The sequence below is a fragment of the Anguilla anguilla genome, chromosome 8 (assembly GCF_013347855.1).
Source record: "Anguilla anguilla isolate fAngAng1 chromosome 8, fAngAng1.pri, whole genome shotgun sequence".
Classification (NCBI taxonomy): domain Eukaryota; kingdom Metazoa; phylum Chordata; class Actinopteri; order Anguilliformes; family Anguillidae; genus Anguilla; species Anguilla anguilla.
The window spans coordinates 5,212,582-5,240,032 of NC_049208.1; the positions used below are offsets into that span (position 1 = coordinate 5,212,582).

At 48.9% G+C, this 27,451-nt stretch overlaps 2 protein-coding genes across 4 annotated transcripts; both read left to right on the top strand.

Annotated features, from left to right (window-relative positions):
• Positions 1-996: 996 nt before the first annotated feature.
• Positions 997-10,742, top strand: ncstn (nicastrin). The gene is made up of 17 exons (XM_035431529.1): positions 997-1,134; positions 2,416-2,517; positions 2,921-3,044; positions 3,420-3,538; positions 3,860-4,005; positions 4,644-4,794; positions 5,280-5,392; positions 5,906-6,049; positions 6,608-6,712; positions 6,820-6,897; positions 7,076-7,245; positions 7,828-7,930; positions 8,469-8,567; positions 8,824-8,911; positions 9,098-9,264; positions 9,860-10,075; positions 10,379-10,742. Exons 1-17 carry the CDS (start codon positions 1,077-1,079, stop codon positions 10,499-10,501), a joined length of 2,106 nt encoding a protein of 701 aa, XP_035287420.1. The 5' UTR covers positions 997-1,076; the 3' UTR covers positions 10,502-10,742.
• A 1,454-nt stretch (positions 10,743-12,196) lies between these two features.
• Positions 12,197-25,672, top strand: LOC118234488 (vang-like protein 2). Of its 3 annotated transcripts, XM_035431047.1 has the most exons (9): positions 12,197-12,849; positions 13,008-13,124; positions 15,761-16,068; positions 20,157-20,283; positions 20,539-21,146; positions 21,779-21,915; positions 22,156-22,291; positions 24,162-24,408; positions 25,096-25,672. In XM_035431047.1, the coding sequence occupies exons 3-9, from the start codon at positions 15,998-16,000 to the stop codon at positions 25,354-25,356; spliced, it is 1,587 nt and encodes a 528-aa protein (XP_035286938.1). In that variant the 5' UTR covers positions 12,197-12,849; positions 13,008-13,124; positions 15,761-15,997; the 3' UTR covers positions 25,357-25,672. The 3 variants fall into 3 exon arrangements, with proteins under 3 accessions (XP_035286938.1, XP_035286937.1, XP_035286939.1); XM_035431046.1 differs by having other exon boundaries at positions 12,197-13,124; XM_035431048.1 differs by lacking the exon at positions 12,197-12,849 and having other exon boundaries at positions 13,122-13,274.
• The last annotated feature ends 1,779 nt before the right edge of the window (positions 25,673-27,451 follow it).

A 27,451-nucleotide genomic window follows, 5' to 3' on the forward strand; every position in this document is an offset into this window, starting at 1 on the left:
ATCAAGATCAAGATCTTATCCTCTGCAATCTAAATTGCTTACTTTCATTTATTCTGGTTAAGTACCTTGCTGAAGAGTACAAGGGCAGTGCACACCTGGGAATCAAGCTTAACAACTTGTCCTTACAAACATTACACCTTTGCTAAATTTATTTTAGGGAGACTGATACTAGATTTAAAAGAGATGGTATGGAGGGTGATCGTCGACGGGGCATTCCCTCGCAACTTGCGGTTTGTTCACGACGAACGGGATCGTGCCAGTTTCATGAGGAAACGAGAACGGGTTTTTAAAAAAAAACGCACACACACTTCCGACTGTGGTAGAGATGGTTTGAGATGGTTTGCGGGGGATTTCTAACCTCTTTTTGATATCGGAGCTGATGCAGAAATCCGGGAGACTCCCGTGAATTACATTTTAAATTTGTCGCTTTCAAAGGCTATTCGAATTTCTTATGGTTCTACCACAAGTTCAAAACGTGTTTGAAACATTTATTATAAAATTAGGTTAGAATAACTACAATAATAGTTTCAATTAGCCACCCCACGGCTATACGTTATTATATTATTAATGTATACGTTCTCTTAGTTTTAAAACTTCCCATAGGCTACACTAAAGTTGGCTAACTAGCTAGCTACCTAACATGAGCTATGTGCAAGTTGTTATGATAGTCCAGAGAACAAATCCCTTACGTTTCTGACATTTCAACAGCAACTTTCCCCAGAAATCTCAACTTCATGAACTGCTATTCATTAAAGCTTAACATATGATGGCGTTACTTGCTTGTTTCATTTATCAATTTTACCGGTAATACCTTCCGAACACCATTTGTAAACTTTCGGAAGAAAAAATAGGCTATCTGCATACAACGTATTATCTGTGGATTTCCGAATTCAGGTTCGTACACCAAATGCCATTCTGTGATCCTCAAATATCCAATGTTTATATTAAGTTCTGATACAGTAATGTGTGAAGTCGTAGCATGGAGCGTACATTCGTAGACATAGACCGGAAACGGAAAGGCATTATTGCTTGACCTCTTCCTGTGAAGTTCCTGTTGTGTTTCTCAAACCAGGAAGATGGGTCTTGAATCCGCTAAATTGTCGATATTTTTAATAGTCTTTTGGCTATCTAATGGTAAGTAATGTGTTTATTTTTTTCATTTTATCTTGCTATTGATCAACAACTGGACGTTTATAAACTATGGCTATCGTCTGTAACTCCACCAGCGAGCAAACGGTATCCCATTTAAGCTAGTTAGCCACCTTGGTAGCTAAGCTAACTGGCTGATTTCATATGGGTTTATCTTTGTTAACAACCCGGATAAGTTACAGTGTCGATGGGTGTCATAATTAGGTTAGCTACATAGCTGATTTTTTTAATTTAGGTTACCGCTGAACCTCTGTCCCACTAATCTGTGTGTCATCCTGGTAAAGCTCGCCTGCCTACCCTCCGACAGGAGCAGGCGGGCATCCATTCAGACAAGTTTCATTTTAAATATGGTGGCTAGACTATAGCCAGTAGCTATTGCTTTTAACAGTCAATTTGCTGGCGTGGTCATAGGTTTTAAGTAACGACGGTTTCGAAAATTAGTCTCTTTTGTTAAGATAGAAAGTCAGTGAGCTAGGTTTTGATCGCTGCAGGCAGTTTTTGCTGAACAAGAGGCGATTGTTTGTGGAGAGAGCGTCGCTCTGATTTAAAGCGACCCGAAATATATATGCAGCTGATAGCGGCCGTTGGCGACAACCGCGTGTTTAGACCAGGGACAAGTCGTTTATGTAGTGGAGATTCTCACGTAGCTTCGAAGTAACATACCCGTTATCCTGTCGTTCGTTCTACTTATATTTTCTTGTGGACAGCATAACGTTTATTTTTGCATTGTTGTTTTGGCTAGTATTGTACTATCATATGACTAATGTGACTATGACTGTTTAATGTCACATGACGTTCACATTCAATTACTGCTTCTCTTCGTCACTCAACTGAAATTTACAGCAAAGCTGTACACGACAACTTGTTCTTAAGTACACAGTGTTGCCAGAATAAGGTCAAGTCCAATGCCCACAATGGCGTGTGTACTGGAGAAAACCCAACATTGCCAACTGGAATCTTGCAACAAAGGAATCGCTAAAATGAAACACAAATATGACCGTTCTGGCTTTGTTTTATTGCCACTTGACCTTTGTTTTTTTTATGAACACTTGGAACAATTTCAGGAGGGAGGGTGGAGGGGTGATTGTGGGACTAGAAAATCCAAAATGGCTGTTGTCTTGTCTCTCGCACGAGTGCTTGTGAAATCAGAGACAATTTTGTGAGAAGGTGACAGTGCTGAACGTGTGTGTGTGTGAGTGCATGTGTGTGTGTGTGCGCACGCTTGTGCAGTTCAGCTTGATTTCTCTTTCATTTCCCCTCTCCCAGGTGCGAGATGTAACTCGGTGGAGCAGAAGATCTACGTCCTGCTCAACAACACGATTCCATGCGTTCGGCTGCTCAACGCCACTCACCAGATCGGCTGCCAGTGTGAGTGACAGCAGCACTGCATCAGGGGAAAACCAGATGAAACCAGATGAAACCAGCTGCCCAGCTTGCGTTCATTTTAGCATAGCAGAACTGTTTAACCACAGTATCTTTCAAAGTCAAGTTCATACAGGTGTCCAGTAGGCCTTCAAAGGCAGCAATAACTAAAGAGAGGGACAATTACCAGGCCCAGTAGAAGTACACACAGGAAGTGCTGGAATTAGCTGTATTTTGCCATTATAATCTATCTTGATGGACATATGCTGTTTTAAATGACGTGCAGCGTATCTCTGTTAACATGGCGTACGTGTTGCCTAAGCTCTGAAACGGTGGGTTTAAAAAAGTGAATGCTGTGAAATAACACTGGAAAAAAAGGGATTTTTCTAACTATTCTGTTCTCTCCCAGCCTCCATCTCAGGTGACACAGGTGTCATTCATGTCTTGGAGGCGGAGTCAGATTTGGACTGGGTACTAAGCTCTGGACCCAACCCACCCTACATGGTTATGATGGACGCACACCTGTTCAACAGGTACACTCACGCAGTGAGAGTGACTGCGACCCGGTCTGACTGTCTGTGATGCAGTGAGAGTGACTGTGAGGCTGTGACTGACTGTGATGTAGTGACTGTGATGCAGTGAGAGGGACTGTGATGTAGTGACTGATGCAGTGAGAGGGACTGTGATGTAGTGACTGTGATGCAGTGAGAGGGACTGTGAGACTGTGATGCAGTGACTGGGACTGTGATGCAGTGAGTGACTGTGAGGCAGTGAGAGGGACTGTGAGGCAGTGAGAGGGACTGTGATGCAGTGACTGTGATGCAGTGAGAGTGACTGTGATGCAGTGACTGTGACTGTGATGCAGTGTTCACTTCCCAGGGTGCAGTGACTCTTTCCTCCTCACGCAGGACCACCATGATAAGGTTGAAGGGTTCGCTGCGTGTGGCTGGTGTTGCCGTGGTGATCCCCAAATCTGGACCCTCAACGGGGTTCTCTCCTCACAATACCTGCCCAAATGAGGGCTCAGGTATAACGGCACAGGGCGGGGTGCAGGTTGGGGTAACAGATACAGTACATGGGGGTTGGAGTCGGGGGGGGGCAGGGTTCTGCTTTTGGGTCCAGGGTGATGGTGGTGGTGTTGGGGTACTCATGTTTTTTTTGGCAAATGTGTTGAATTCTGAAATCACCACATCTTTTAAATTCCGAATGCTCAACTGTACTCATATGGTTGCATGTGTAACCCCTGTATCAGTGAGGGCATGCTCTGAGACTGCATCGTTGTCTGTGGTACTGCTCTATAGCAGTGCTAAAGTGTGAGCCCACAATGTGCGGTGTGCTTTTCCGTCAGGCGTTTACTCGGACAGCTATGGCCCTGACCTGGCCGGCTGCAACGGCACGGTGTGGAACCCTCTGGGGAACGGCCTGTCCTACGAGGACTTCAACTTCCCCATCTTCTCCCTGAAAGAGGACAACGAGACCGAGGTCATCCGAAAAGTGAGTACACGTGTGTGCCTGTGGTAACCGCGAGTGTGTGTGTGTGTGTGTTTAGTAACTCTGTGTGTGTGCTTCTGTGTTTAGTAACTTTGTTTGTATATAAGTGTGTGTGTTTAACTCTGTGTGTGTGTTTGTTTGTGTGTGTGCGTGTGCGTGTTAGTAACTCTGCGTGTGTGTATGTTAGTAACTGTGTGTGTGTGTGCGCATGTGTGTTGTTAACTGTGTGTGTATGCTAGTAACTCTGTGCGTGTGTGTGTGTTAGTAACTCTGTGTGTGTGCGTGTGTGTTAACTGTGTGTGTGTGTATGTATAGTAACTCTGTGTGTGTGTCTGTGTGTGTGTGTATGTATAGTAACTCAGTGTGTGTGTCTGTGTGTGTTAGGAACTCTGTGTGCGTGTGTGTGTATGTATTTGTGTTAGTAACTCTGCGCCTATGTGTGTGTGTGCGTGTCTGTGTGTGTGTGTGTGTGTTAGTAACTCTGCGTGTGTGTTAGTAACTCTGCGTGTGTCTGTGTGTGTGTATGTATAGTAACTCTGTGCGCGCGTCCGTGTGTGTGTGTGTGTGTTAGTAACTCTGCGTGTGTGTGTGTATGTATAGTAACTCTGTGCGTGTGTTGTTAACTGTGTGTGTGTCCGCAGTGTTTCAGAGAGCACAACGTTGGGCTGAATGGCAGCACCCCTCAGTACCCGCTGTGTGCCATGCAGCTGTTCTCCCACATGCACGCCGTCACCAACACCGCCACCTGCATGAGACGCAACGACATCCAGACCAGCTTCAGCATCAGCCCTGGTGAGCCGGCCAAGGGTTTGCCAACCGTGTGTGTAACTCTCGTGGATTTTGTGTGAAAGCTGTGCGTATCTCTCTTGTAGAGATTGTGTGTGACGTGCTCGTGGTGTGTGTGTGTGTGTGTGTGTGTGTGTGTGTGTGTGTGTGTGTGTGTGTGTGTGTGTGTGTGTTTGTAAACTGTGTATCTCTGTTGTACAGATCGTGCGTGATGCGCTCACGGTGTGTGTGTCTGTGTGTCAACTGTGTGTATCTCTGTTGTAGAGATTGTGTGTGACACGTTCATGGTGTGTGTGTGTGTAAACTGTGTGTAAACTGTATCTCTGTTGTACAGATCGTGCATGATGCGCTCACGGTGTGTGTGTCTGTGTGTCAACTGTGTGTATCTCTGTTGTAGAGATTGTGTGTGACACGCTCACGGTGTATGTGTGTGTGTGTGTGTGTGTGTGTGTGTGTAAACTGTGTGTAAACTGTGTGTATCTGTGCTGTAGAGATCGTGTGTGACGCGCTCAGTGACTACAACGTCTGGGGTTCCATTGTGCCCCTCAACAACACGGAGAAGGGCCACAAAGAAAACCAGAGTGTGGTCATCGCCGCGGCACGGGTGAGTGACAAGCGTAGGCCACGCCCTATCGTTTTTCACCCTATCACTGCACAGCATCGTGAGTGAGTGACAAGCGCAGGGCCACGCCCCATCATTTTTCAACCTATCACTGCACAACAGCGCAAGTGAGTGACAGACAGCTGTAACACCTCTCCTGTTACATCGGTATGGAGCCCAAAGATGACATGGGGGAACAACCACTCACACACACACACACACACACACACACACAGACATTCACTAAACACACACAAACACAAACACAGTATACTTCATGATATACATTCCACACCCACGCACACATACTCACTCACTCACTCGTGCACATATGCAAACAGCAGTTATCTCTCTCTTTCCCTCCCACCTTTCACACTCCATCCCTCTCTCTCTCCCTCTCTACCTCTCCCTCTCCCCCTCTCTCGCCCCGCTCTCTCTCCCCCACCCTCTCCCTCTCTCTCCCCTCTCTCTCTCCCCCACCCTCTCCCTGTCTCCATCCCTTTCTCTCTCTCTCAGCTGGACGGGAGGTCGTTCTTCTGGGACATTGCCCCCGCTGGGGAGGGGAGCATCACTGGATTCGTCACCCTACTGGCGGCCGCGCAAGCCCTGAGCGCAGTGACCCCGCCCACCCGAAATATCCTCTACGCCTTCTTCCAGGGGGTCAGTGTGTGCCTGTGTCTGTACATGTGTGTGAGATTATGAGGGCGTGAGAGTGTGGATTGTATATCATAGATTATACTGTGTGAGCGTGTAGTGTGTAGTGTGTGTGTGTGTGTGTGTGTGTGGTGTATATATTTGTGTGTGCAAGCATAACGTAGGAGTGCAAACGTTCTCCAACCTGGACCAGAAATGATAAAAAATCAGCCGTACAGATTTGTGGACCGATGACCTGATCTAAGTGTAGCGCGCAGCGGCCGATATGTCGTTTAAAGCTTTGCGAACGGATTCACGCCAATCCTGTGCTACTCAGTTTCCGAGTGTGTGAGTCCTCCTGCGTCTCATTTTCCTGTCATTCGCCCTCTGCCCGGGTGTTGCCTCGTTTGTAATCGTATATTTTGTCGCATCTTTTCGGCATTGTTTGTCCTTGCCCCTGGATAAATGGTATTTTGTGTGTATTGTATACTGTGTTGTGTATAGGGAGTGTAGTGTTTGTGTATAGTGTGTGAAAGCCTGTGTGTGTGTGTGTGTGTGTGTGACTCCTGCCTGCTCTCTCTGTAGGAGGCCTTTGACTACATCGGCAGCAGCCGAATGGTGTACGATATGGAGAAGGGGAAGTTCGTCATCGACCTGGAGAACATCCACTCCATACTGGAGATTGGACAGGTACAAACACACTTGCACAGTATACACTGCTGTGCATACATAGTCACACACATACTCACACTAATTATCTCTCTCTTTCTCTCTCTGTCTGTCTGTGTGTGTTGTAGGTGGGGTTGAGGACAGACTCCAAGCTGTGGCTCCATTCTGACCCTATATCCAGGAAGAACAGCACTGTGAACTCAGAGGTGAGTGTGTCAGAGCAAATGTGTGTGTTTGTGTATGTGTAAGTGTGTAACTGTATCTACAGAGAAGTGTCTGTGATTGTATGTGTTGTCAATACTGTTATCATCTCCTTTCTCTCTCTCTCTCTCTCTCTCTCTCTCTCTCTCTCTCTCTCTCTCTCTCAACCTTACACCTCTACAGGTTCTGAAACTTGTAAACTACTTGAAGTCAGAAGCTCCTAAATTAAACATTTCATTGGACGAGCCAGGTGTCACTCAGGCCCTCCCGCCCTCCTCCTTTCAGCGCTTCCTGCGAGCACGGCCAATCCCTGGGGTCGTGCTCACTGACCACCAATCCGCTTTCAGCAACAGGTGAGAGAGGCGGAGGGTTTGAGCAGGCAGCGTTGGCTTACTTGAACCGTTCTTTTTGCTGCTATTTTGAAGAACAGACACTTTGTTTTGTATGGTCCTGTTTACCTAAACCTATTATGTGCAGCCGCTGGATGCTGAGTAGGTCACGCAAGAGGGTACGCAGATTCCAAACTAAGTTACCTTTAATTTGTTTGTGTATTATATTATACTGAAAAGGCTATGGAAATTTCTGTTACGTGGGTGTTATTGAATATGCGTTGTCGGTTCCACTGTACTTAAAATTCTTAAACATTTGCATTTGTTACCTTCATATTTGTTACTTTGTGGTCTTTGTCGTGGTCCAAGATAAGACTTTGTAGCTGTCAGTCATACGCTGGAATCTAGCAGTTGTTCCCAGTTCAGCTATTTACAAATGGCCGCCTGGCCAATCACAGACAGACTGGCCAGCTTTCTAAGCTTTTCCCTGGGCATCATGGGAAATGTAGTTCCCCATTTACACCGCTGGAATGCAGATGAGTGTTTAAAAAAATCATTAATCATTTAAAAGTCATTACTGAGAATACTTCCACACCTCTTCCTCAGGTACTATGAGAGTCTCTATGACAACGCTGAGTACCTTAATGTGACATACCCGCCCAATCTGAGCCCGGAAGAACAGCTGGAATATGTCACTGACACCGCTAAGGTACTGTTCCTATAGCAACAGCAATCACACTGTCATTACAGAAATGCTGATACATCTTTAGTGTTGTTACCACGGTGACAGCACTGACGCTGCAATACGTCTGCATAGCAATGTTACATTTCTCATTTGGAAATGATCTCCACACACTCTCTCACTCTCTCCCTCCCTCTTTCTCTCTCTCTCTCTCTCCCTCCCTCTCTCTTTCCCTCTCTCTCAACCTCTCTCCCTCTCTCTCTCCCTCCCTCTCTCTCTCTCTCCCTCCCTCTCCCTCTCTCTCTCCCTCCCTCCCTCTCCCTCTACCCCCCCTCGCTCTCCCTCTCTCTCTCTCTCTCTCTCTCTCCCTCCCTCCCCCTCCCTCTCTCTCTCTCTCCCTCCCTCTCCCTCTCCCTCTCTCTCTCTCTCCCTCCCTCACCCTCCTTCTCTCTCTCTCTCCCTCCCTCTCCCTCTCCCTCTCTCTCTCTCTCCCTCCCTCTCCCTCTCTCTCTCTCTCCCTCCCTCCCCCTCCCTCTACCCCCCCCCCTCTCTATCTCTCTCTCAGGCTCTGGCTGAGTTGGCTACAGTAGTGGCTCGCTCTCTGTACAGGCAGGCGGAAGGGGAGGAGTCTCAGCTGGCCAAAATCATTGCCGACCCCAAGATTGTGAGGAATTATGAGATCTAACTCGTTAAGAGCACTGACAGACTGAGCTCATTAAAACTACTGACAGACTGAGCTCATTAAAACTACTGACAGACTGAGCTCATTAAAACTACTGACAGACTGAGCTCATTAAAACTACTGACAGACTGTAACCCCTTAAGAGTACTGACAGACTGTAACCCCTTAAGACAGACTGTAACCCCTCTCCCTCCCCCATCATCATCTCTCTCTCTTTCTCCTTCCCTCTCTCTCTCAGGTCACTCAGATGCTGTACGGGTTCTTGATTCAGACCAATAACAGCTGGTTTCAGGCTCTGATGAGTCCGGAGGGCCAAAAGATTCTAGGTGCGTCTCCCGCCTTTCCACATCCCCACATATAACCGCCACGATCACATGATCCCGTGATCACATGATCACACGATCACATGATCCCCCACGTTGGCGCTCTTACCGCGGGCGGGTGTAAAAAAAGCGCTCTGTGCTCACTGCTGTTCTGTTGCCCCCCCCGACCCCCCCCCCCCCCCCCCACAGGACCACACCCCCCGCAGTACTACGTGGGTGTGCCCGTGTCCGGCAACCCGGTCAACACCCCCACCCGCCTGGTGCAGTACATCCTGGCCAACCTGACCGGCACCCCCGCCAACCTGACCCAGACCGAGTGCCAAAACCCGGAGGGCGTGGAAGGGGAGAGCAAAGAGGTGAGACTCACCTGTAGCAGTCACCTGTACACACTATTATATCTATTATAGACTATTATTATTATAGTTATAATAACACTATACAGTCACTGATACCCACCATCACATTCTTATTATACATTACGCTACCGACTAATACTCATACTGCTGCTAATAGACTATTGCACACAATTACAGTCTCCGATACACTCCATTATAGACTGTCATTGTACACTACACAGCCACTACACAGTCTAATATACACTATTCAGCTGCTAATACAAATACAAAATGCGCTCTCATACACACTGTTGCAGTCACTAATGTGCGCGTGCACACACACACACACACAGTGTCAGAACCAAGCGAAGCTCACACTTTCACACTCGTTTATTTTTTCTTTTCGTTTTTTGGCCTTTTTTCTTGCCTCGTTTTTTTTGTGTATTTATCTTAAGCTTGTGAGATTTTTTTGGCCTCTTCTCCATCTATTGTTGAACAAAGGAGAAATTAAAAATTAATAGTGTCTCTTCCTCTCCCTGTCTCTCTCTCTCTCTCTCTCTCTCTCTTTGTTTTGGTCTGTTTCTCTCTTTCGCTTCCCCCCCCCCCCCCCCCACAGTTGTACTCCTACTTTTGGGTGCAGGGCCCAGTCCCGCCCAACAGCAGCGCGGAGGGGGGGCCGCATTGCGTGCGCGCGGCGGTGCGCCTCACTAAGGCGCTCTCCCCGGCCTTCGAGCTGCAGGACTACAGTTCCCATGACTACTCCACGTGGACGGAGTCTCGGTGGAAGAAAATCAGCGCGCGGATCTTCCTGGTGGCCAGCCGAGAGCTGGAGGTAACTGCACCAAAACAAAAAAAAAAACGCAGGCAGTGGTGCTCTGATAGGTTCAGCTCGTACTCGTGACACGGACCCTCCCCGGTTTTTATGTGGAATCTGAAAACACGAGCGTGACCGATGTCTTCGTCCTCTTTTTCTGTTCGATGATTATTTATTCGGTTTTGGGAAGAAGCCCCCGTGACCGCTCTGCTCACACTGCCCTCTCTCCTCCTCTGCGTTCCCTCTTTTCCTGGCTCTCCCTCCCTCTTCTCCCTCTCTGCTTTCCCCCCCTCCCTCCCTCTCCCCCTCCCACCCTTGCAGATGCTGACGCTGGGAGTGGGCGTGGCCGTGTTGCTGGTCTCTCTCCTGGTGACGTACTTCATCAGCTCCAAGGCTGACCTGCTCTTCAGCGCCAGCAGAGAGCCCGCTAGCGCCGCCTACTGACCCTTCCGCGGACGCGCACGCGTGATGCGCCTCAGCCTGCTGTCCCAGACGGGCTAGAGGCGGAGTCATGCAGATGATGTCACACTTGAGTGACAGCCACTACTGGACTGCTTTCAACTGGACAGGGTTTTTTTTTTTTTTGTTTTGTTTTGTTTTTTTTTTGGTTCAGGATGTGATCAATGCAGAAATGTTGATATTTCCTTGTATTTTATTCAGAGAATCATGATTTGTTTACTGTACCTGGATTTTAGGCGCTAGATTTGATTTGATCTCGGGTGTTGAAATTCATTTGATGTGAGCGAGTGAGGTGAGTGCGTACGTTTGTATGTTTGCCCGCATGTGTATAAGTGTGTGTGTGTGTGTGCGTGTGTGTGTGTGTGTGTATGACCGTGCCCATGTGCGTGTTGCGTACAGGTGTGTGTCTGTGTTTGTGTGTGTGTATGTGCGTGTATGTATGTATGTGCGTATCCCTGTATGTGTGTGTGTGTGCGTGCTTGCATGCACGTGTGTGTGTGTGTGTGTGTGTGTGTATGACCGTGCCCATGTGCGTATGTGCGTGTTGCGTACAGGTGTGTGTCTGTGTTTGTGTGTGTGTATGTGCGTGTCCCTGTGTGTGTGTGTGTGTGTGTGTGTGTGTGTGTGTGTGTGCGATAGCGTGTCACAGCAGGTCTGATAGGTGTTTGTGGGGACTCCACAGTGTGTCCCCGGGTTGAAGGCATTATTAACGGCAGCAGCAGTGGCGGGACCAGACCAGCCAGCCAGCTAGCTGACTCACATGAGCACTACTGGATCAAATTTGTGTTTAGTTCTTTATCTGTGAACACGGTGCGAAGTGTTCAGCATTGGTGTGAGGACAAAAGCTGTAATCAAGAGAGAAGAAGACTTATTTGTGTGTTTAGGCTGTGGCATGCTTCGGTACAACTCACTGGGGGACAACGAGATGAGATTGTTGCCTTGGTAACTGAATAAATATGGCTTTCCCAGTCTTGTCTTTTGCATCTGTCATGCTTGTCTCTTCTGTGACAAAGAAAACGTGTGCTTCTGTGTGGTGGGATAGTGTTCAGTCTTTGTGTGATGGGTTAGTGTTGAGTCTCTGTGTGATTGGTTAGTGGTCAGTCTCTATGTGGTCCGCTAGTGTTCAGTCTCTGTGTGGAGGGTTAGTAGTCTGTCTGTGTGTGATGGGTTACTGTTCAGTCCCTGTGTGATTGATTAGTGTTCAGTCTCTATGTGATGGGTGAGTGGTCAGTCTGTATGTGGTGCCCTTCTGTTCAGTCTCTGTGATTGACTAGTGTTCAGTCTGCATGTGGTAGGCTAGTGTTAAGTCTGTGTGATGGGTTTGTGTTCAGTCTGCATGTGTTGTGCTAGTGTTCAGTCTGTATGTGGTAGGCTAGTGTTGAGTCTCTGTCATGGACTAGTGTTCAGTCTCTTGTGTGATAAATTGCTACTTAGCCTGTATGTGGTGTGCTAATATAGTGGGGACTTGGTTATCAAGTTGGGTAAATAACCAACAGTTGTACTTACTCTAGCCAAATCCCTTACGTTTCCTTCAGAAGTCTATGCAGACCCCAGTTGTGGATTTGCATTTACATGTTAAAGGCTCGTCGTTTTTTAAAAAGGGAAAAGCATTTTTACAACTCGTATAGTTAACCACATTTTAACAGTGTTATAATTGGACCATGTCTGAGGTGTGTTGGTTCAAACCTGTGGGTGGAGCCAGTGTCCATATTTTGAAGCAAAATGCTATGGGCAAAAACAATTTTGCATGACGTCATATACGTACAAAGTATTGTCTTGTGGGAATTAGCGGGAATGTGCATTTTGTTTGAAAGGACTGTTTATTATTCCTGTGAATACTTACGCATACTCGATTACTTGCCATTTTGCTATCTATAACCTGCAGATTTTGCCACCAATCTGACTTACAAGAAAAAACATTTTTCTTCTTTTTTTAACCATTTTCCACTGTAAAAGTTTTGTTTAATAATTTGGTCTTGCGTGCAGATTTTCATTTAGGATCATATTAATGAGCAAAAGTCCGATGTGAGAAACATGAGAAACGCTCGCCGGACGTCATGTAGAAAGGGATTTTCGGAGGAAGAATTTGTAGGAAAGCGAATCGGAGGCGGGGCGCTGGACGGATAGGGAGCGAAGGAACGAAAAGGAAAGTGAATTATTTGAATGGGCCCAGAGGATCCAGGAGCGCGCTTGCTGTGTGAAAGACGAAAAAAGGGTGCAAAAACGCAATATTTGAGAAAAGGGTGAAGGAGAAATTCAAGCCCTTTCAGGAGTTGGATAACTAACGAAGTGCAGAGAAACGCTGTGGGATTTTTTTTCTTTCAAAGAAACGGGTAAGGGACGGGGCCACCTCGTCTTTTTGGCGACGAGGGGATCGGTCGTATGTCGGTTTGAGGAATTCTTGGAAAGCTGGTTGCTGCGCATGGATTGAAAACATTTTTTTCACTCACATTTCTGATTTCATATTTTTAGTGAGATTTTTTTTCCTCAGGACCACAGGGATAATTCTCTGGGAAAACAGTCGGTAGACCCGCAGAGATGGACACAGGACCAAGCCAAACGAATAAGAATGGGAGTCGTTTGGGTTAATTGGACTTTGTTTTGAGAGGTAACTGCTAATATAATTACTAACCGAGAGGCTGGCCTCAGTGTTCACCGTCTACCAACAGACACATTTTCTCACACAAGAACAAAACAAACGTTAAATTCCTGTTTGGAAATCGGACACTGTTATCCTACTGTTCACGACAGTAACCCGGTGAGTCCCTTTCTGTCGATCCCATTGTTAGTAGTAGAGCGGGCTTAAAATGGGGGTAAAGTTGCATGAGAAAAATTTCGTTTCCGTGCAGCGTTTATGAATCAGACCGTCAAGGTTTCTGGATTGTGTGCAACGTTACCTAATTATGGTTCGTTTACACGTTCAAAGTCACTATCGCGTTGTGTTGCCTGGTCATTGTCCATGTAGAACTGTCGCATTGTACGAAGGCAACCTTTAATTATTTATGAATGGACTGTTGTAGTCTTGCAGTTAAAATTACAGAACAGAGACGCTCATTTCATTTCGAATATAACATTACTGAAATACTTGACTTTGGTTTGCGTGGTGCGCTAGCACAGCTCATTTTCAAACGGGATCTGGGAATAACGTTACCAGCTAGCGTTAGCTGGCAATGTATGATAAATTGGTCTCTAATTTGCCGTGAGCAGCTAGCAGCGTTTTTGGTCTATGTCTGCGTGCTTGAATTAAATGTGTTCTAAGCAGCTTTATCTGAACTGCTAGTGTAATGTGTAGTCTAGTGTTATCATTAAGCGCAAGCGTGTTGGTTCAATAAATTACAGTAGATCTAACGTTACTCAAGTGAATATCAGTGTGTTTTACAAATATGATCAGGGTTTTACAGATTATTTGTGCTAAAATAACCCAGCAGTTTAAATAAATAAAACTTCGTATGGGGGTATAACGTTAGCATAAACCCCCTATATCCACAAAACACTGGAAGAGATTGCTGTAGTTTCAAGAACCGAATGGTAACAAACCATCTCGAGAAAAGTAAGAACAATAGATTTTACCCATTTATTGTATTTAAGTAATAATTAAATTCAAATATTTACTTCTTGCACATTTAACTAAGTTACACACTCGCACGTCAACCGCATAATATCTCATAACGGCCTTTTGAGTGGGTCTGTCCCGATCTGGGTGGCGAGATAATGCAGGCTATTGTCTAGGCTTGCTTCTGTATTCCAAGCTAAACAAAAGGCCTCGAAGCCCCGGGCTCGTTTGGCGGGGCGGAGGGGCCGTGGGTGCTCTATGGACAACGGCTTGGGCTACTGCCAGTCCGTGGGCTTGATTGCGGCCTGTGATAGTGTGTTGTGTCAGGCGAAAAAAAAAAATCAGGGCTTTTTTTTCTTTCTTTCTTTAAACTCACCTTGCTCTCTACCCTGTACACACCCTCTCCGAAACACGCATATGGCTCCAAACCGATAAGGGTGGTCAGTCCTTTTTTGGGTGTGGGAGTTTTTGGCATTTGGTAATGTATTTCTCATTCAGGCATCTTAAGTCACCGTAATGTTAAGGAGTGTCTTCGGTTCCCTTAACCTGACGGTGCCTTCACTGTGTGTTATTCAACAATAACCCCATGTTGGTGCACACTGACTACCCAGTACTGCCCATTTCTTAGACATTACTTCCCGTGGCTGTTCTATTTCTGAAGGTCTGGTTAGATTGAACTTGACTGCGTGCGTGTGTGTGTGTGTGTGTGTGTGTGTGTGAGAGGACATTGTGGTGTAAGCTTACAGTGTCGTATGAATGCAGCTCAGTATAAAGTGGGTTACGGAGCAGAGAGAAGAATGAGTAACACGATCTCACCTGCCCCACCTGTATGTACAGGTACACAAGTGCTGTGCACCTCACGGTTACTCGCACCTTTTAATCCTTCACAGCGTACCTGAACATGTGCTGTACCTGCGCACCTTCGTACTTTTCTGTCCTCAGCACCATTACGCGTTCCATTACACACCTGTATGAACCGCCACTGTACACCTAAGAACACCTGTCTACACATTTACACTCTATACTACACCTCTTTACACCTTTCTGTGTAAAATTGTACACGTTTATAAGTCTGTGCGCTGGTGTCCTGTTGGCGTGAGGATCTCTGTTCTCTCCTGGGGAGGGGGGGGATGGTTGGAGAGAAGGTTAAGAATAGAAACACCTTTTATTGAATTTGTCACCAGATTAAGGCTCAGTAAGTTGGTCAGCGTGATATTTGCTCACAAGACCCAGCTAATTTCCTCATCTCGCACTTACCCATGTGCACACTTGTGCGCACACACACACACACAGACGCTCACACACACACACACACTCGCATGCACGAAAAGAGATGTTTTCTCCAGTAGATTCCCTTTAGTGAAGACCCCCCTCCCACCCTCACCCACCCCAAAGCAAAGGGGTGAGAAGGGGGGAGGGTGTCAGAAGGTCAGATCACCATGGAAACTGCCAACCCCAAACTCTTCCACCCATACGCCCTCTTTCATCGCCATGGCAGCAGCAGGACCCCGTTACCTGGGAGACCGCAGGAGAACACGAGAGAATGCAGGAGGGAGAGCAGAAATGTTTTTCCCTTTTTTTTTTTTTTTGGTAAAATGGAAGATCCCAGATAGAGCTACCATTGTGCCTACTGCTTGATCAGCTAACGGCCCTCTCTTCCTCCTCCTCCTCCTCCTCTCCTCCTCCCACAGTTTCTCCCCACTCCTCCCTCCCAGCCACCGCCTCTCCCTCTGTCCTTCTCCTCTCCCTCTCCTCCGGCCTCCAAGATAGATTCCCTCAGGAGTAAGGTAGACCTGCTGAAGCTCCCGCTCGCCCTCTCTGCCAAATCCCTCTCTAAGCGGAAGAGCCAGCAGGGCGGCGCCGGGGAGCGAGGGATCGGGGGAGGGGCGCAGAAGCCCTGCCCAGCCGGCCGCCAGAGAGAGAGAGAGATGGACACCGAGTCGCAGTACAGTGGCTACTCCTACAAGAGCTCCCACTCGCGGAGCTCCCGCAAGCACAGGTACCCGAGACACCGCGTGCACTGTGCACACCCGCTATACATGCATGATATGCACCCATGCTAAACACGCTGCACACGCTGTACATGTATGATATGCACCCATGCTAAACACGCTGCACACGCTGTACACACATGCTGTTCACACGCTATACACGCACACGCTATACATGCATGATATACACACATGATAAACACACGGCACCACACTGCACACACTGTACACACGCTATACACACATGCTAAACACACTGCACACGCTATATGCACATGCTGTACACACGCTATACATACTTGATATACACACATGATAAACACACTGCACACGCTATACACACATGATATACATACATGATATACACACATGCTAAACACACTGCACACGCTATATGCACACGCTGTACACATGCTATACACACACTAAACACACTGCACACGCTATACACACATGATATACATACATGATATACACACATGCTAAACACACTGCACACGCTATATGCACACGCTGTACACATGCTATACACACACTAAACACACTGCACATGCTATACACACACGCTATACACACATGCTAAACACACTGCACATGCTATACACACATGCTAAACACACTGCACATGCTATATGCACACGCTGTACACACGCTATACACATGCTAAACACACTGCACATGCTATGTGCACACGCTATACACACATACTAAACACACTGCACATGCTATACACACACGCTATACATGCATGATATACACACATGCTAAACACACTGCACACGCTATACGCACACGCTGTACACACGCTATACCCATGCTATACACACTACATATGCTGTACATACATTTTACACAGGGTAAACACTTTGCACACGCTATACACACACGCAAAACACACTAAACATGCAATACAAGCTATACACACACTAAACACACTGCACACACTATACATACATGCTAAACACACTGCACACGTATGTGAAATGTTAAAATTTTGTAGTGTCTGTAATCGACTGCTACTTTCTTGGCCAGGTCTCTCTTGAAAAAGAGATTTCTAGTCTCAATGAGACTAACCTGGTTAAAGGTTAAATAAAAAATGTAAAAAAAACTATACACACATGCTATATACACTACATATGCTATACACACACTTTACACACATGCTGAACACATTGCACACACTATACACACGCTAAACACTGCATACACCCAATACAAACTATACATACACGCTAAACACACACTTCACACACACTCTACATGCACAGTGTGCACAAACACTATACACACTGCACACAGTACAAACTATACACTCACAATAAACACACACTCAGCACATTCACTATACACACGCTATACAGACACTAAACACACTGCACACATGCAATACGAACTATAAATACACAATACATACGATACACATGCAGTACAAACTGTACACACACACTAAACACAGTACACGCATGCAATGAAAACTATACTGGCACACTACACAAACTCTAAACACACTGCACACACACAATATACACTAAACACACTGCACGCATACTATACATGCACTGCAGACTACAAACACAATGCAAACTACACACACTCACACAATAGGCACTATACACACATGCTATACACACACTACACATGTAGCAGAGATTACACACATGCACGCAATGCATGCTGTGCACATATAAGATACACTCTATATACGAAAAAAGACACTACATACACTATAGACACGCAAGGGAGAGTGCACTCAGTGCAGTGCTCTATGTTTTCTTTGTAAGTTCCAGGAGAAAGTGCAGTGACAAATCTGCCCTGTGTGTTGTGGCGCAGGGAAACCAGAAGAGGGCAGTGTTGAGTCATCCCTGTGTGATCAGCGCTAGGTTAACCCTGTGTTCTGCCACAGAGCACAGAGGGAGGATGCAGTGCAAAGTCTAGCCATAGAGCGCGCATAGGAACTGGAGAGGGTGGGAGGGGCCAGGCGGTGAAGCCTAGGAAGTAATGGGGAAACAGCCTCTACTGCGCATGTTGAGGGGAAAAGCACTTGTTGCGCATTTAATTCAGTGTAGAAAACCAAGGAGATTTAACAGACAAAGATAACCTCATCAGCCAATTTTTGTGAAACAATAATTGTTTTGGTCCAGAAGTTTTGGGAAACTGTTCATTAAAATGTACATATTTTATTACATATGGCATATTTTCACTTCATCTCTTTTTTTTATATGAAATATAATGATTGTTTCATCGATTTAATCATCATTTAGTTGTGTTTCAAAATACCATTGAGGAAGTTTTATTTTTGCCTTCAGAAGTCAGATAGTTGCCCTTCACTTTAATGGGTCTGCCAGTGTGTTGTACTCAGCATGCACAGTGCCAGCTTATTTCCGGGTCTTCACAAACTTAGATTAGCAGAAGGCAGGCTTATCTGTCTATTTAAATATGCATGTGTGAGTTAACCCTGGGCTTTGGCACAAATAACAGTACCAAGTTAATTCTGTGTTTTGGTTGAGAGAGCAGTTCTAAGTTAACTCTGTGTTATGGCTCAGGGAGCTGTACTGAGTTAACCCTGTGTTTTAACAGGGAGCAGTACTAAGTTAACTCTGTTTTGTCTTAGAGAGTTATACCAAGTTCACTCTGTGTTTTAACAGGAGGCAATACTAAGCTAACCCTGTGTTCTGGCTCAGGGTGCTGTACTAAGTTGACCCTGTGTTTTGGCTGAGAGAACAGTACCAAGTTGACCTTGTGTTTTGGTTCAGAGATTATTACTAAGTTGACCCTTTGTTTTAGTGCGTTAGCAGCACTAATTTGACTCTGTGTTCTGCCACAGAGCACAGAGGGAGGACGCAGTGCTAAGTCTAGCCATAGAGCGCACATAGGAACTGGAGAGGGTGGGAGGGGCCAGGCGGTGAAGCCTAGGAAGTAATGGGGAAACAGCCTCTACTGCGCATGTTGAGGGCAAAAGCACTTGCTGCGCATTTAATTCAGTGTAGAAAACCAAGGCGATTTAACAACCAAAGAAAAGCTCATCAGCCAATTTTTGTGAAACAATAATTGTTTTGGTCCAGAAGTTTTGGGAAACTGTTCATTAAAATGTACACATTTTATTACATATGGCATATTTTCACTTCATCTCTTTTTTTATATGTAATATAATGATTGTTTCATTGATTTAATCATCATTTAGTTGTGTTTCAAAATACCATTGAGGAAGTTTTTTTATTTTTTGCCTTCAGAAGTCAGATAGTTGCCCTTCACTTTAATGGGTGTGCCAGCTTATTTCCAGGTCTTCACAAACTTAGATTAGCAGAAGGCAGACTTATCTGTCTATTTAAATATGCATGTGTGAGTTAACCCTGTGCTTTGGCACGAAGAACAGTACCAAGTTAATTCTGTGTTTTGGCTGAGAGAGCAGTTCTAAGTTAACTCTGTGTTTTGGCTCAGGGAGCTGTACTGAGTTAACCCTGTGTTTCGGCACAGGGGGCGCAGTACTAAGTTAACCCTGTGTGTTTGTGCCGGTAGCAGTACTACGTTTACCTTGTGTTTTGGAACAAGGATGAGTACTAAGTTCGCCCTGTGTTTTGGCACAGTGAGCAGTACTAAGTTAACCCTGTGTTTTGGAACAAGGATGAGTACTAAGTTAATCCTGTGTTTTGGCACAGTGAGTAGTACTAAGTTAACGCTGTGTTTTGGCTTAGAGAGCAGTGCTAAATGTACCCTGTGTTTTGGCTCAGGTAGCAATACTAAGTTAACCCTGGGTTTTGGCTTAGAGAGCAGTATTAATTTAACCCTGTGTTTAGGCTCAGAGAGCAGTGCTAAGTTAATCCTGTGTTTAGGCTTAGAGAGCAGTATTAAGTTGTCCCTGTGTTTTGGAACAAGGATGAGTACCAAGTGAACCCTGTGTTTTGGCCTGGGGTGTAGTACTAAGTTAGCCCTGCATTTTGGCTGAGGGAGATCTGTACTGAGTTAACCCTGTGTTTTAGCTTAGGGAGATCTGTACTGAGGTAACCCTGTGTTTCGGCTCAGGGAGATCTGTACTGAGTTAACCCTGTGTTTCGGCTCAGGGAGATCTGAACTGAGTTAACCCTGTGTTTCGGCGCAGGGAGAGGAGGGAGCGCCATCGCTCTAAGAGCAGAGATGGCAGCAGCAGCAGAGGGGACAAATCCGTCACCATCCAGGCCCCCGGAGAGCCCCTCCTGGACAACGAGAGTACCCGTGGGGACGACAGGGTGTGTACCCCAAAATCTCTTTCTACACCAACCCTGTCTCTGTGTTCCTTTCACTGTACCCCAGCTCTCTGACTGTGTACCCCAAACTCAGGCTTTCTCTTTCTCCAGTGTCACCTTTGAATTGACTCTCTCTCTCTCTTTCTGACCCTCTCTCCCTCCCCAATCTCTCATTTTCTCTCTCTCTCTCTTTCTCACCCTCTCTTTCTCCCCCACTAACCCTCTCCACCCCCCCCCCCCCTCTTTTTCCGCGCGCAGGATGATAACTGGGGCGAGACCACCACGGTGGTGACGGGCACGTCCGAGCACAGCGTCTCCAACGAGGACCTGACGCGCGTCTCCAAGGAGCTGGAGGAGTCGTCGCCACTGGAGTGCCGTCGGTGGGCGGGGCCCGTGGTCAGCGGGTGCCTGGGCCTGTTCGCCATGGCGACGCCGCTGGCCTTCCTCCTGCTGCCGCAGCTGCTGTGGCGGGACCGGCTGGAGCCCTGCGGGACGCCCTGCGAGGGGCTCTACGTGTCCCTGGCCTTCAAGCTGCTGGTGCTGCTCATCTCGTCCTGGGCGCTGTTCCTGCGGCCGCCCCGCGCCACCCTGCCGCGCCTCTTCGTCTTCCGCGCGCTGCTCATGGTGCTGGTCTTCCTCTTCGTGGCGTCCTACTGGCTGTTCTACGGCGTGCGCGTGCTGGAGCCGCGCGAGCGGGACTACCGCGGCATCGTGGAGTACGCCGCCTCGCTGGTGGACGCGCTGCTCTTCATCCAGTACCTGGCGCTGGTGCTGCTGGAGGTGCGCCACCTGCAGCCCGCCTTCTGCCTCAAGGTGGTGCGCTCCACCGACGGCGCCAGCCGCTTCTACAACCTGGGGCACCTCAGGTACGCCTGCCACGCCCTGCCCACCTCACCCAGCCACGCCAAGCTACGCCCGCCGCACCCTGCCACGCCCTGTCCACCTGACCCTGCACTGCCCTGCTATGCCCGCCGCGCCCTGCCATGCCCTCCACTCCCTACCACGCCCTGCCACACCCTGCCCACCTCACCCTGCCACGCCCTGCTACGCCTGCTGTGCCTTGCCATGCACTCCACTCCCTACCATGCCCTGCCCACTTGAACCTGCCACACCCTGCCACGCCCTGCCCACCTCACCCTGCCACGCCCTGCTACGCCTGCTGCGCCTTGCCATGCCCTCCACTCCCTGCCCACCTGACCCTACCACGCCCTGCCATGCCCGCCATACCCTATTACCCTTACCACACTTTGGCCATGTGCACCAAACTCTTTCATGCCCCCTCCACATCCAGCCACTCCCCTACCACAGTCCTCCAAGGCCTCCAACCCCCCCCACCCCCACAAAACCTTAATGTATGAATGCTAACTCTTTAAACAGAGAGAGTGTGTGTGTGTGTGTATTTATTTATGGTACAGTTTACAGAGAGCTGCAGTGTGGGTTTTGGAGCTGTACCATAGTGATGATGATGATGATGGGATCTGTGTGTGCTTGCGTGTAGCATACAGAGAGCTGCAGTGTGGGTTCTAGAGCAGTACTACAGTGATTTCCCTGTCTACAACCCGGCCCTGCTTAACCTGCCCAAGTCCATCCTCTCCAAAAAGATGTCTGGCTTCAAGGTCTATTCCCTTGGAGAAGGTAGGAAGCTGCCCTTTTCTCTCTCTCTCTCGGTCTCTCTCTCCTTTTTCCTTTCACTCTCTACTTGATTTTCTCTGTCTCCCTCCTCCTCCGCCTGCCTCTGTTTCCTTCCCTCCCTCCCTCTTGATTTCCTCTTTCCAGTTTATTTTTTCCACATTTATTCCCTATTTTTTTTACGGGACTGATGTGTTGATTGGCTGACCTGATTGCTGTGTTTTGCCCGATTGGTTGATTCCGCAGAGAACAGCACCAATAACTCCACAGCCCAGTCTCGGGCAATGATAGCGGCTGCCGCTCGTCGCCGTGACAACTCCCATAACGAGCTGTACTACGAGGAGGCCGAGATGGAGCGCCGAATTCGTAAACGCAAGGCCAGGTGAGAGAGTGCACTGCCATTGGTTCTTCTAGGCTGGGGGTGGGGTGAGAGTGCACTGCCATTGGTTCTTCTAGACTGGGGGGTGAGAGTGCACTGCCATTGGTTCTTCTAGGCTGGGGGGGGGGGGGGGGGGGGGGGGGGGCGGAGAGAGTGCACTGCCATTGGTTCTTCTAGGCTGGGGGTGGATGGGGGGTGAGAGTGCACTGCCATTGGTTCTTCTAGGCTGGGGGGTGAGAGTGCACTGCCATTGGTTCTTCTAGGCTGGGGGTGGGGGTGAGAGTGCACTGCCATTGGTTCATCTAGGCTGGGGGCGGGGGGGGGGGGGGGGGGGCGGTGAGAGTGCACTGCCATTGGTTCTTCGTAGGCCGGGTGGGGGGGTGAGAGAGCGCATTGCCATTGGCCACTGGTTCTTCTAGGCTGGGAGGGGGGGGGGGTTGAGAGTGCACTGCCATTGGTTCTTTTAGGCTGGGGGGTGAGAGAGTGCATTGCCATTGGCCACTGGTTCTCCTAGGCTGGGGGGTGAGAGAGTGCATTGCCATTGGCCACTGGTTCTTCTAGGCTGGGGTGGAGGGGGTGAGAGTGCACTGCCAGAAAATTGCAAAATTGGAAAATTGCGAACAGAAAAAACAAAATTGGTAACAGAAAAAAAAAATTTCTTCCTGAGGTGACTCAGGAACTCCATGAACTCAGAACTTTACTGAAGCATGATCAGTCGTGTCCGAGTGGGTGGGTCTGTTTGTACACAGCTGTTTCCTGCTAGTTTAGGCTTCACTGCAGCTATACTCGCCAAATAAATGTATTTACCCAGGGTAGGCTCGCTGAGCACGGATGCTCTTTTGCAGCAACGCCCTGGTTCACACTCATACACATTCACACCTGGGAGCTGCCCAGTACAACCACAATCCTTGATTGTTGGCCACTGAGCAGCTCCACTGGAGGGAGAGAACATTTTTTATGCCAATTAAATCAGGGGATGATTAGGTGGCAAGTTTTTGCGAGAGCCATATCTGGGATTTTAGCCAGGACACCGGAGAACCCTCCACTCTTTGCGAATAGTGTCATGGGATCTTTAATGACTCATCCAAAAGACGGCATCTCCTACAGGAAAGTGTCCCTGTCACTGCACTGGGGCATTGGGGTTTATTTGACCAGAGGGAAGATTGCCCCCCTGCTGGCCCACCAACACTACTTCCAGCAGCAACTCAGTATTCCCTGGTGGTCTCCCATCCAAGTACTAACCAAGCCCACACTTGCTTGGCTTCAGCCAGTCGGCAGGAGTAGAGTGCGTGGTGGTTTGGCTGCTGGTAAATTTGGAGCTGGTACCATTACTGTACTTGTCCTAAATTAAAATTTCCCTTCAACAATATCACGTTCCAAGACTGCCTGAAATTTGCATGCCGAAATGCATTGAAGGACATTCCATTGGGTGGATTTTCCCATCATAGTTGATCTGATAGAATTAGCCATAACATGTGGATGCGGTGGCAGCTGTAATTGCTCCTCCATGCCTGGCGGGGGCAGTAAAGGTAATATCCACCCAACAAAACAACAGGATGTTATTGATAGTGGTGGTTGTGCTTGCTCTTCCCAGGCTGGTGGTGGCATTAGAGGTAATATCCACACATTGATAATGGTGGTTGTACTTGCTCTTCCCAGGCTGGTGGTGGCAGTAGAGGTAATATCCACACATTGATAATGGTGGTTGTACTTGCTCTTCCCAGGCTGGTGGTGGCAGTAGAGGTAATATCCACACATTGATAATGGTGGTTGTACTTGCTCCTCCCAGGCTGGTGGTGCCAGTAAAGGTCATATCCACCCAACCAGACAGCAGGATGTTATTGATAGTGGCGGTTGTACTTGCTCCTCCCAGACTGGTGGTGGCAGTAGAGGAGGCCTTCACGCACATTAAGCGGCTGCAGGAGGACGAGCCGGCGGCGTCGTCGCCCAAGAGCGCGCGGGAGATCATGGACCCGCGGGAGGCGGCTCAGGCCATATTCGCGCCCATGGCCCGTGCCATGCAGAAGTACCTGCGCACCACCCGGCAGCAGCCCTACCACAGCATGGAGAGCATCCTCACACACCTGCAGTTCTGCATCACGCACAACATGACGCCCAAGGTGAGAAACGAGTGTACGCACACGCACACACACACACACGCAGACACGCACACGCACACATACATACACGCACGCACACACACCTGCAGTTCTGCATCACGCACAACATGACGCCCAAGGTGAGAAACGAGTGTACACGCACGCACACACACACACACACGCGCAGACACGCACGCATGCATGCACGCGCGCACACACACGCACACACACATTCACACACACACATGCACGCACGCACACACACACACGCAGGCACGCACGCACACACACACACACGCAGACACGCACGCACACACACAGACACACACACACACACACACATGCACGCACGCACACACACGCAGGCACGCATGCACACACACACACACGCAGACACGCACGCATGCACACACACAGACACACACATACACACACACGCACGCACGCTCGCATACACAAACACAAGTACATGCATGCGCACACACACACATAAAAGCGCGGACACAAACACAAGCATACATAGACGTGCACATGCACACACACATACACAATAACACGAACACACATGTATGCACAAAAACACACGCACACCTACACACGCAAACACATGCACACACACCTGATTCTGTATCAGACTCATGAAGTTCCTTCAAATCTCTCTCTCTCTCTCTCTCTCTCTCTCTCTCTCTCTCTCCCTCTCTCCCTCAGGCGTTTCTGGAGCGTTACCTGAGCCCAGGCCCGACGCTGCAGTACCAGAAGGAGAACAGCAGGGGGCGTGAGTGGACGCTGGTGAGCGAGGAGCCGGTGACCTCCGCCCTCCGGCAGGGCCTGGTCTTCTCCCTGCGCCGCCTGGACTTCGCCCTGGTCGTCACGGTGATGCCCATCCCCTTCCTGCGTCTAGGGGAGGAGTTCATTGACCCCAAGAGCCACAAGTTTGTGATGCGGCTGCAGTCGGAGACTTCCGTGTGATGCGATTCGCTGACCTCACCGGCGGCTGTTTCCTGACACGCGGTAGCTCCCCACCCTTCTCTCCAGAAACCATACAGAACTCAGTGCTAGCTGCACAAAAGTGTAACACCAGCTCATTGACCAGCCTAGTAGGAACATCAGCATATTAACCAGTAGTCTGGACCCGTCAGCAATGGGTAACTATTGACCAATCACTGGCCTGCTTTCCTTATGGTTGTTGGAGGACCAGGCAGGTCTCGTTCTGGGGACCCAGTGAAGGGACACGTCCCCCATCCCCAAGCCATGCCCAACCTTTAATCCTTACTCCCCCCCCCCCCCCCCCCTTACTGCCTTACCCCCCCCCCTCCCCCCCCCCCCCCCCAAAAAAAAACACGCCCACCTCCCTGTCTGTCATCTGTGCATATTACTGACAGCCTGCGCCTTAATCACATTCAAACCGAATGTTGCCAAATCCTGGCCCCTCTGCTGACAGGCAGGTGTATGAAGGCTCTTTACTGTGTTTTTAAAAAAATTTTATTCAACTGCCAAATTGGGGTCCACGGAAGGAGGTGGTTTTTACAGACACTGCAGGACTGAGTAGATGTTCTGCGAATGTTTTCTTGACTTGTTTGGGAGATGTGTAGAGGTAACCCACACAGGCGGGTGTGTAGATTGGAGACCTTCATGGCGTAGTGCGTGCAGAACCGTGCATGTGTGTGTAGATGTAAATGTTAGTCACGCCATCGGCGGATGAAGACCTGGTTTTTCTGCATGGACGCATGATGGGGTACTTCCCTCCAACTTCCTGCCAAATTGAGCACCGTTCCAAGATGCCTCGTATGAATGGCCACTTGACCATTTCACAGCTGGTCACTTGATGTCCACATCCATTTTAAGGGCTAGCAACTCGGTACCCTGAAATACACACAGCTGGACCCCACGAGAACCCAGACCGCGCTGCCTGGCTGATTCACTTGTTTATAGTCACTGACTGGCTGATTCACTCACTACTGACTGACTGTTTGACGGATTCGCTCACTTACAGCCGTGGACTGACTGACTGATTCGTTTATTAACAGCCACTGACTCTGCGTATTTACTCATAACCACTGACTGATTCGCTCACTGTGTGACTTACTTACTGCTGGACACACTCACTTGGTTGATTAACTGACTCATTTCATTGTTTGGTCACTGAGCTTCCTGGTTCCTCTTACCTTGAATGTAATCGCTAGGGATGGTTTTACTGGCTGACTCCACGCCGTGGCCACAGACCAGAGGCTCGACCGGAGTGCGTCACAGGAAAGTGGCCGCTAACTTTGAGTGTTGGGCTGAGCTGGGCTGAGCTGGGCTGAGCCGGGCTTGGCCGGGCTGAGCCGGGCTTGGCCGGGCTGAGCCGGGCTGGGCTGGGCTGGGCTGGGCTGGGCTGAGCTGGGCTGAGCCGAGCCGGGCTTGGCTGGGCTGGGCTGGGCCGGGCTGGGCTGGGCTGGGCCGGGCTGGGCTGGGCTGGGCTGGGCTGGGCTGAGCCAGGCTGGGCTGGGCTGGGCTGAGCTGAGCTGGGCTGAGCTGGGCAGAGCTGGGCTGGGCTGGGCTGGGCTGAGCCGGGCTTGGCTGGGCTGGGCTGGGCTGGGCTGGGCTGGGCTGGGCTGAGCCAGGCTTGGCTGGGCTGAGCCGGGCTGGGCGTATTCCACGAATGAGCCTCCGTGCGAACCATAGCCTCGTGCTGGCGGTCTGATCGCTGAAGCGTCTGGACGGGCTGCGGCGGCATACGCTGTGCGCTTGGTGTGCACGCTGTGCGCTCTGCTCCTGAAACTAAACCTGCAAAGATCAGCCGGTGCTCTGCCCAGCCAGCTGATCTGGGATCAGCATCCCCATCATCGATTCTCTCTCTGTAGCCTCTGCGTAACAGCTGGCGGCTGATCCAGGATGGGAGAGGGGGGGGGAATAAAAAAATCGCCCAGTTTGGTTTTTTGTGCAGGCTTTTGCCTTGAACATGCTCGTCTGTGTGCGGTGGTACCACTTCTTGTCACACTTTTGCAACGATGCCACACACGGATCATGTGACGTTTGTGGCCGTGCACAGCAATGCCAGTGCAGTCATGTGACAGGAGCCTGT

What these genes read in the sequence shown, in the direction of transcription:
- ncstn (XM_035431529.1), top strand. Translation starts at nt 1,077, where the DNA reads ATGGGTCTTGAATCCGCTAAATTGTCGATATTTTTAATAGTCTTTTGG. An exon ending in CCATACTGGAGATTGGACAG is followed by an intron (nt 6,713 to 6,819) that starts GTACAAACACAC and finishes TGTGTGTTGTAG; the next exon opens with GTGGGGTTGAGGACAGACTC. An exon ending in ACAGCACTGTGAACTCAGAG is followed by an intron (nt 6,898 to 7,075) that starts GTGAGTGTGTCA and finishes ACACCTCTACAG; the next exon opens with GTTCTGAAACTTGTAAACTA.
- LOC118234488 (XM_035431046.1), top strand. Translation starts at nt 15,998, where the DNA reads ATGGACACCGAGTCGCAGTACAGTGGCTACTCCTACAAGAGCTCCCAC. An exon ending in TACAACCTGGGGCACCTCAG is followed by an intron (nt 21,147 to 21,778) that starts GTACGCCTGCCA and finishes GCTTGCGTGTAG; the next exon opens with CATACAGAGAGCTGCAGTGT. An exon ending in GGTCTATTCCCTTGGAGAAG is followed by an intron (nt 21,916 to 22,155) that starts GTAGGAAGCTGC and finishes TTGATTCCGCAG; the next exon opens with AGAACAGCACCAATAACTCC.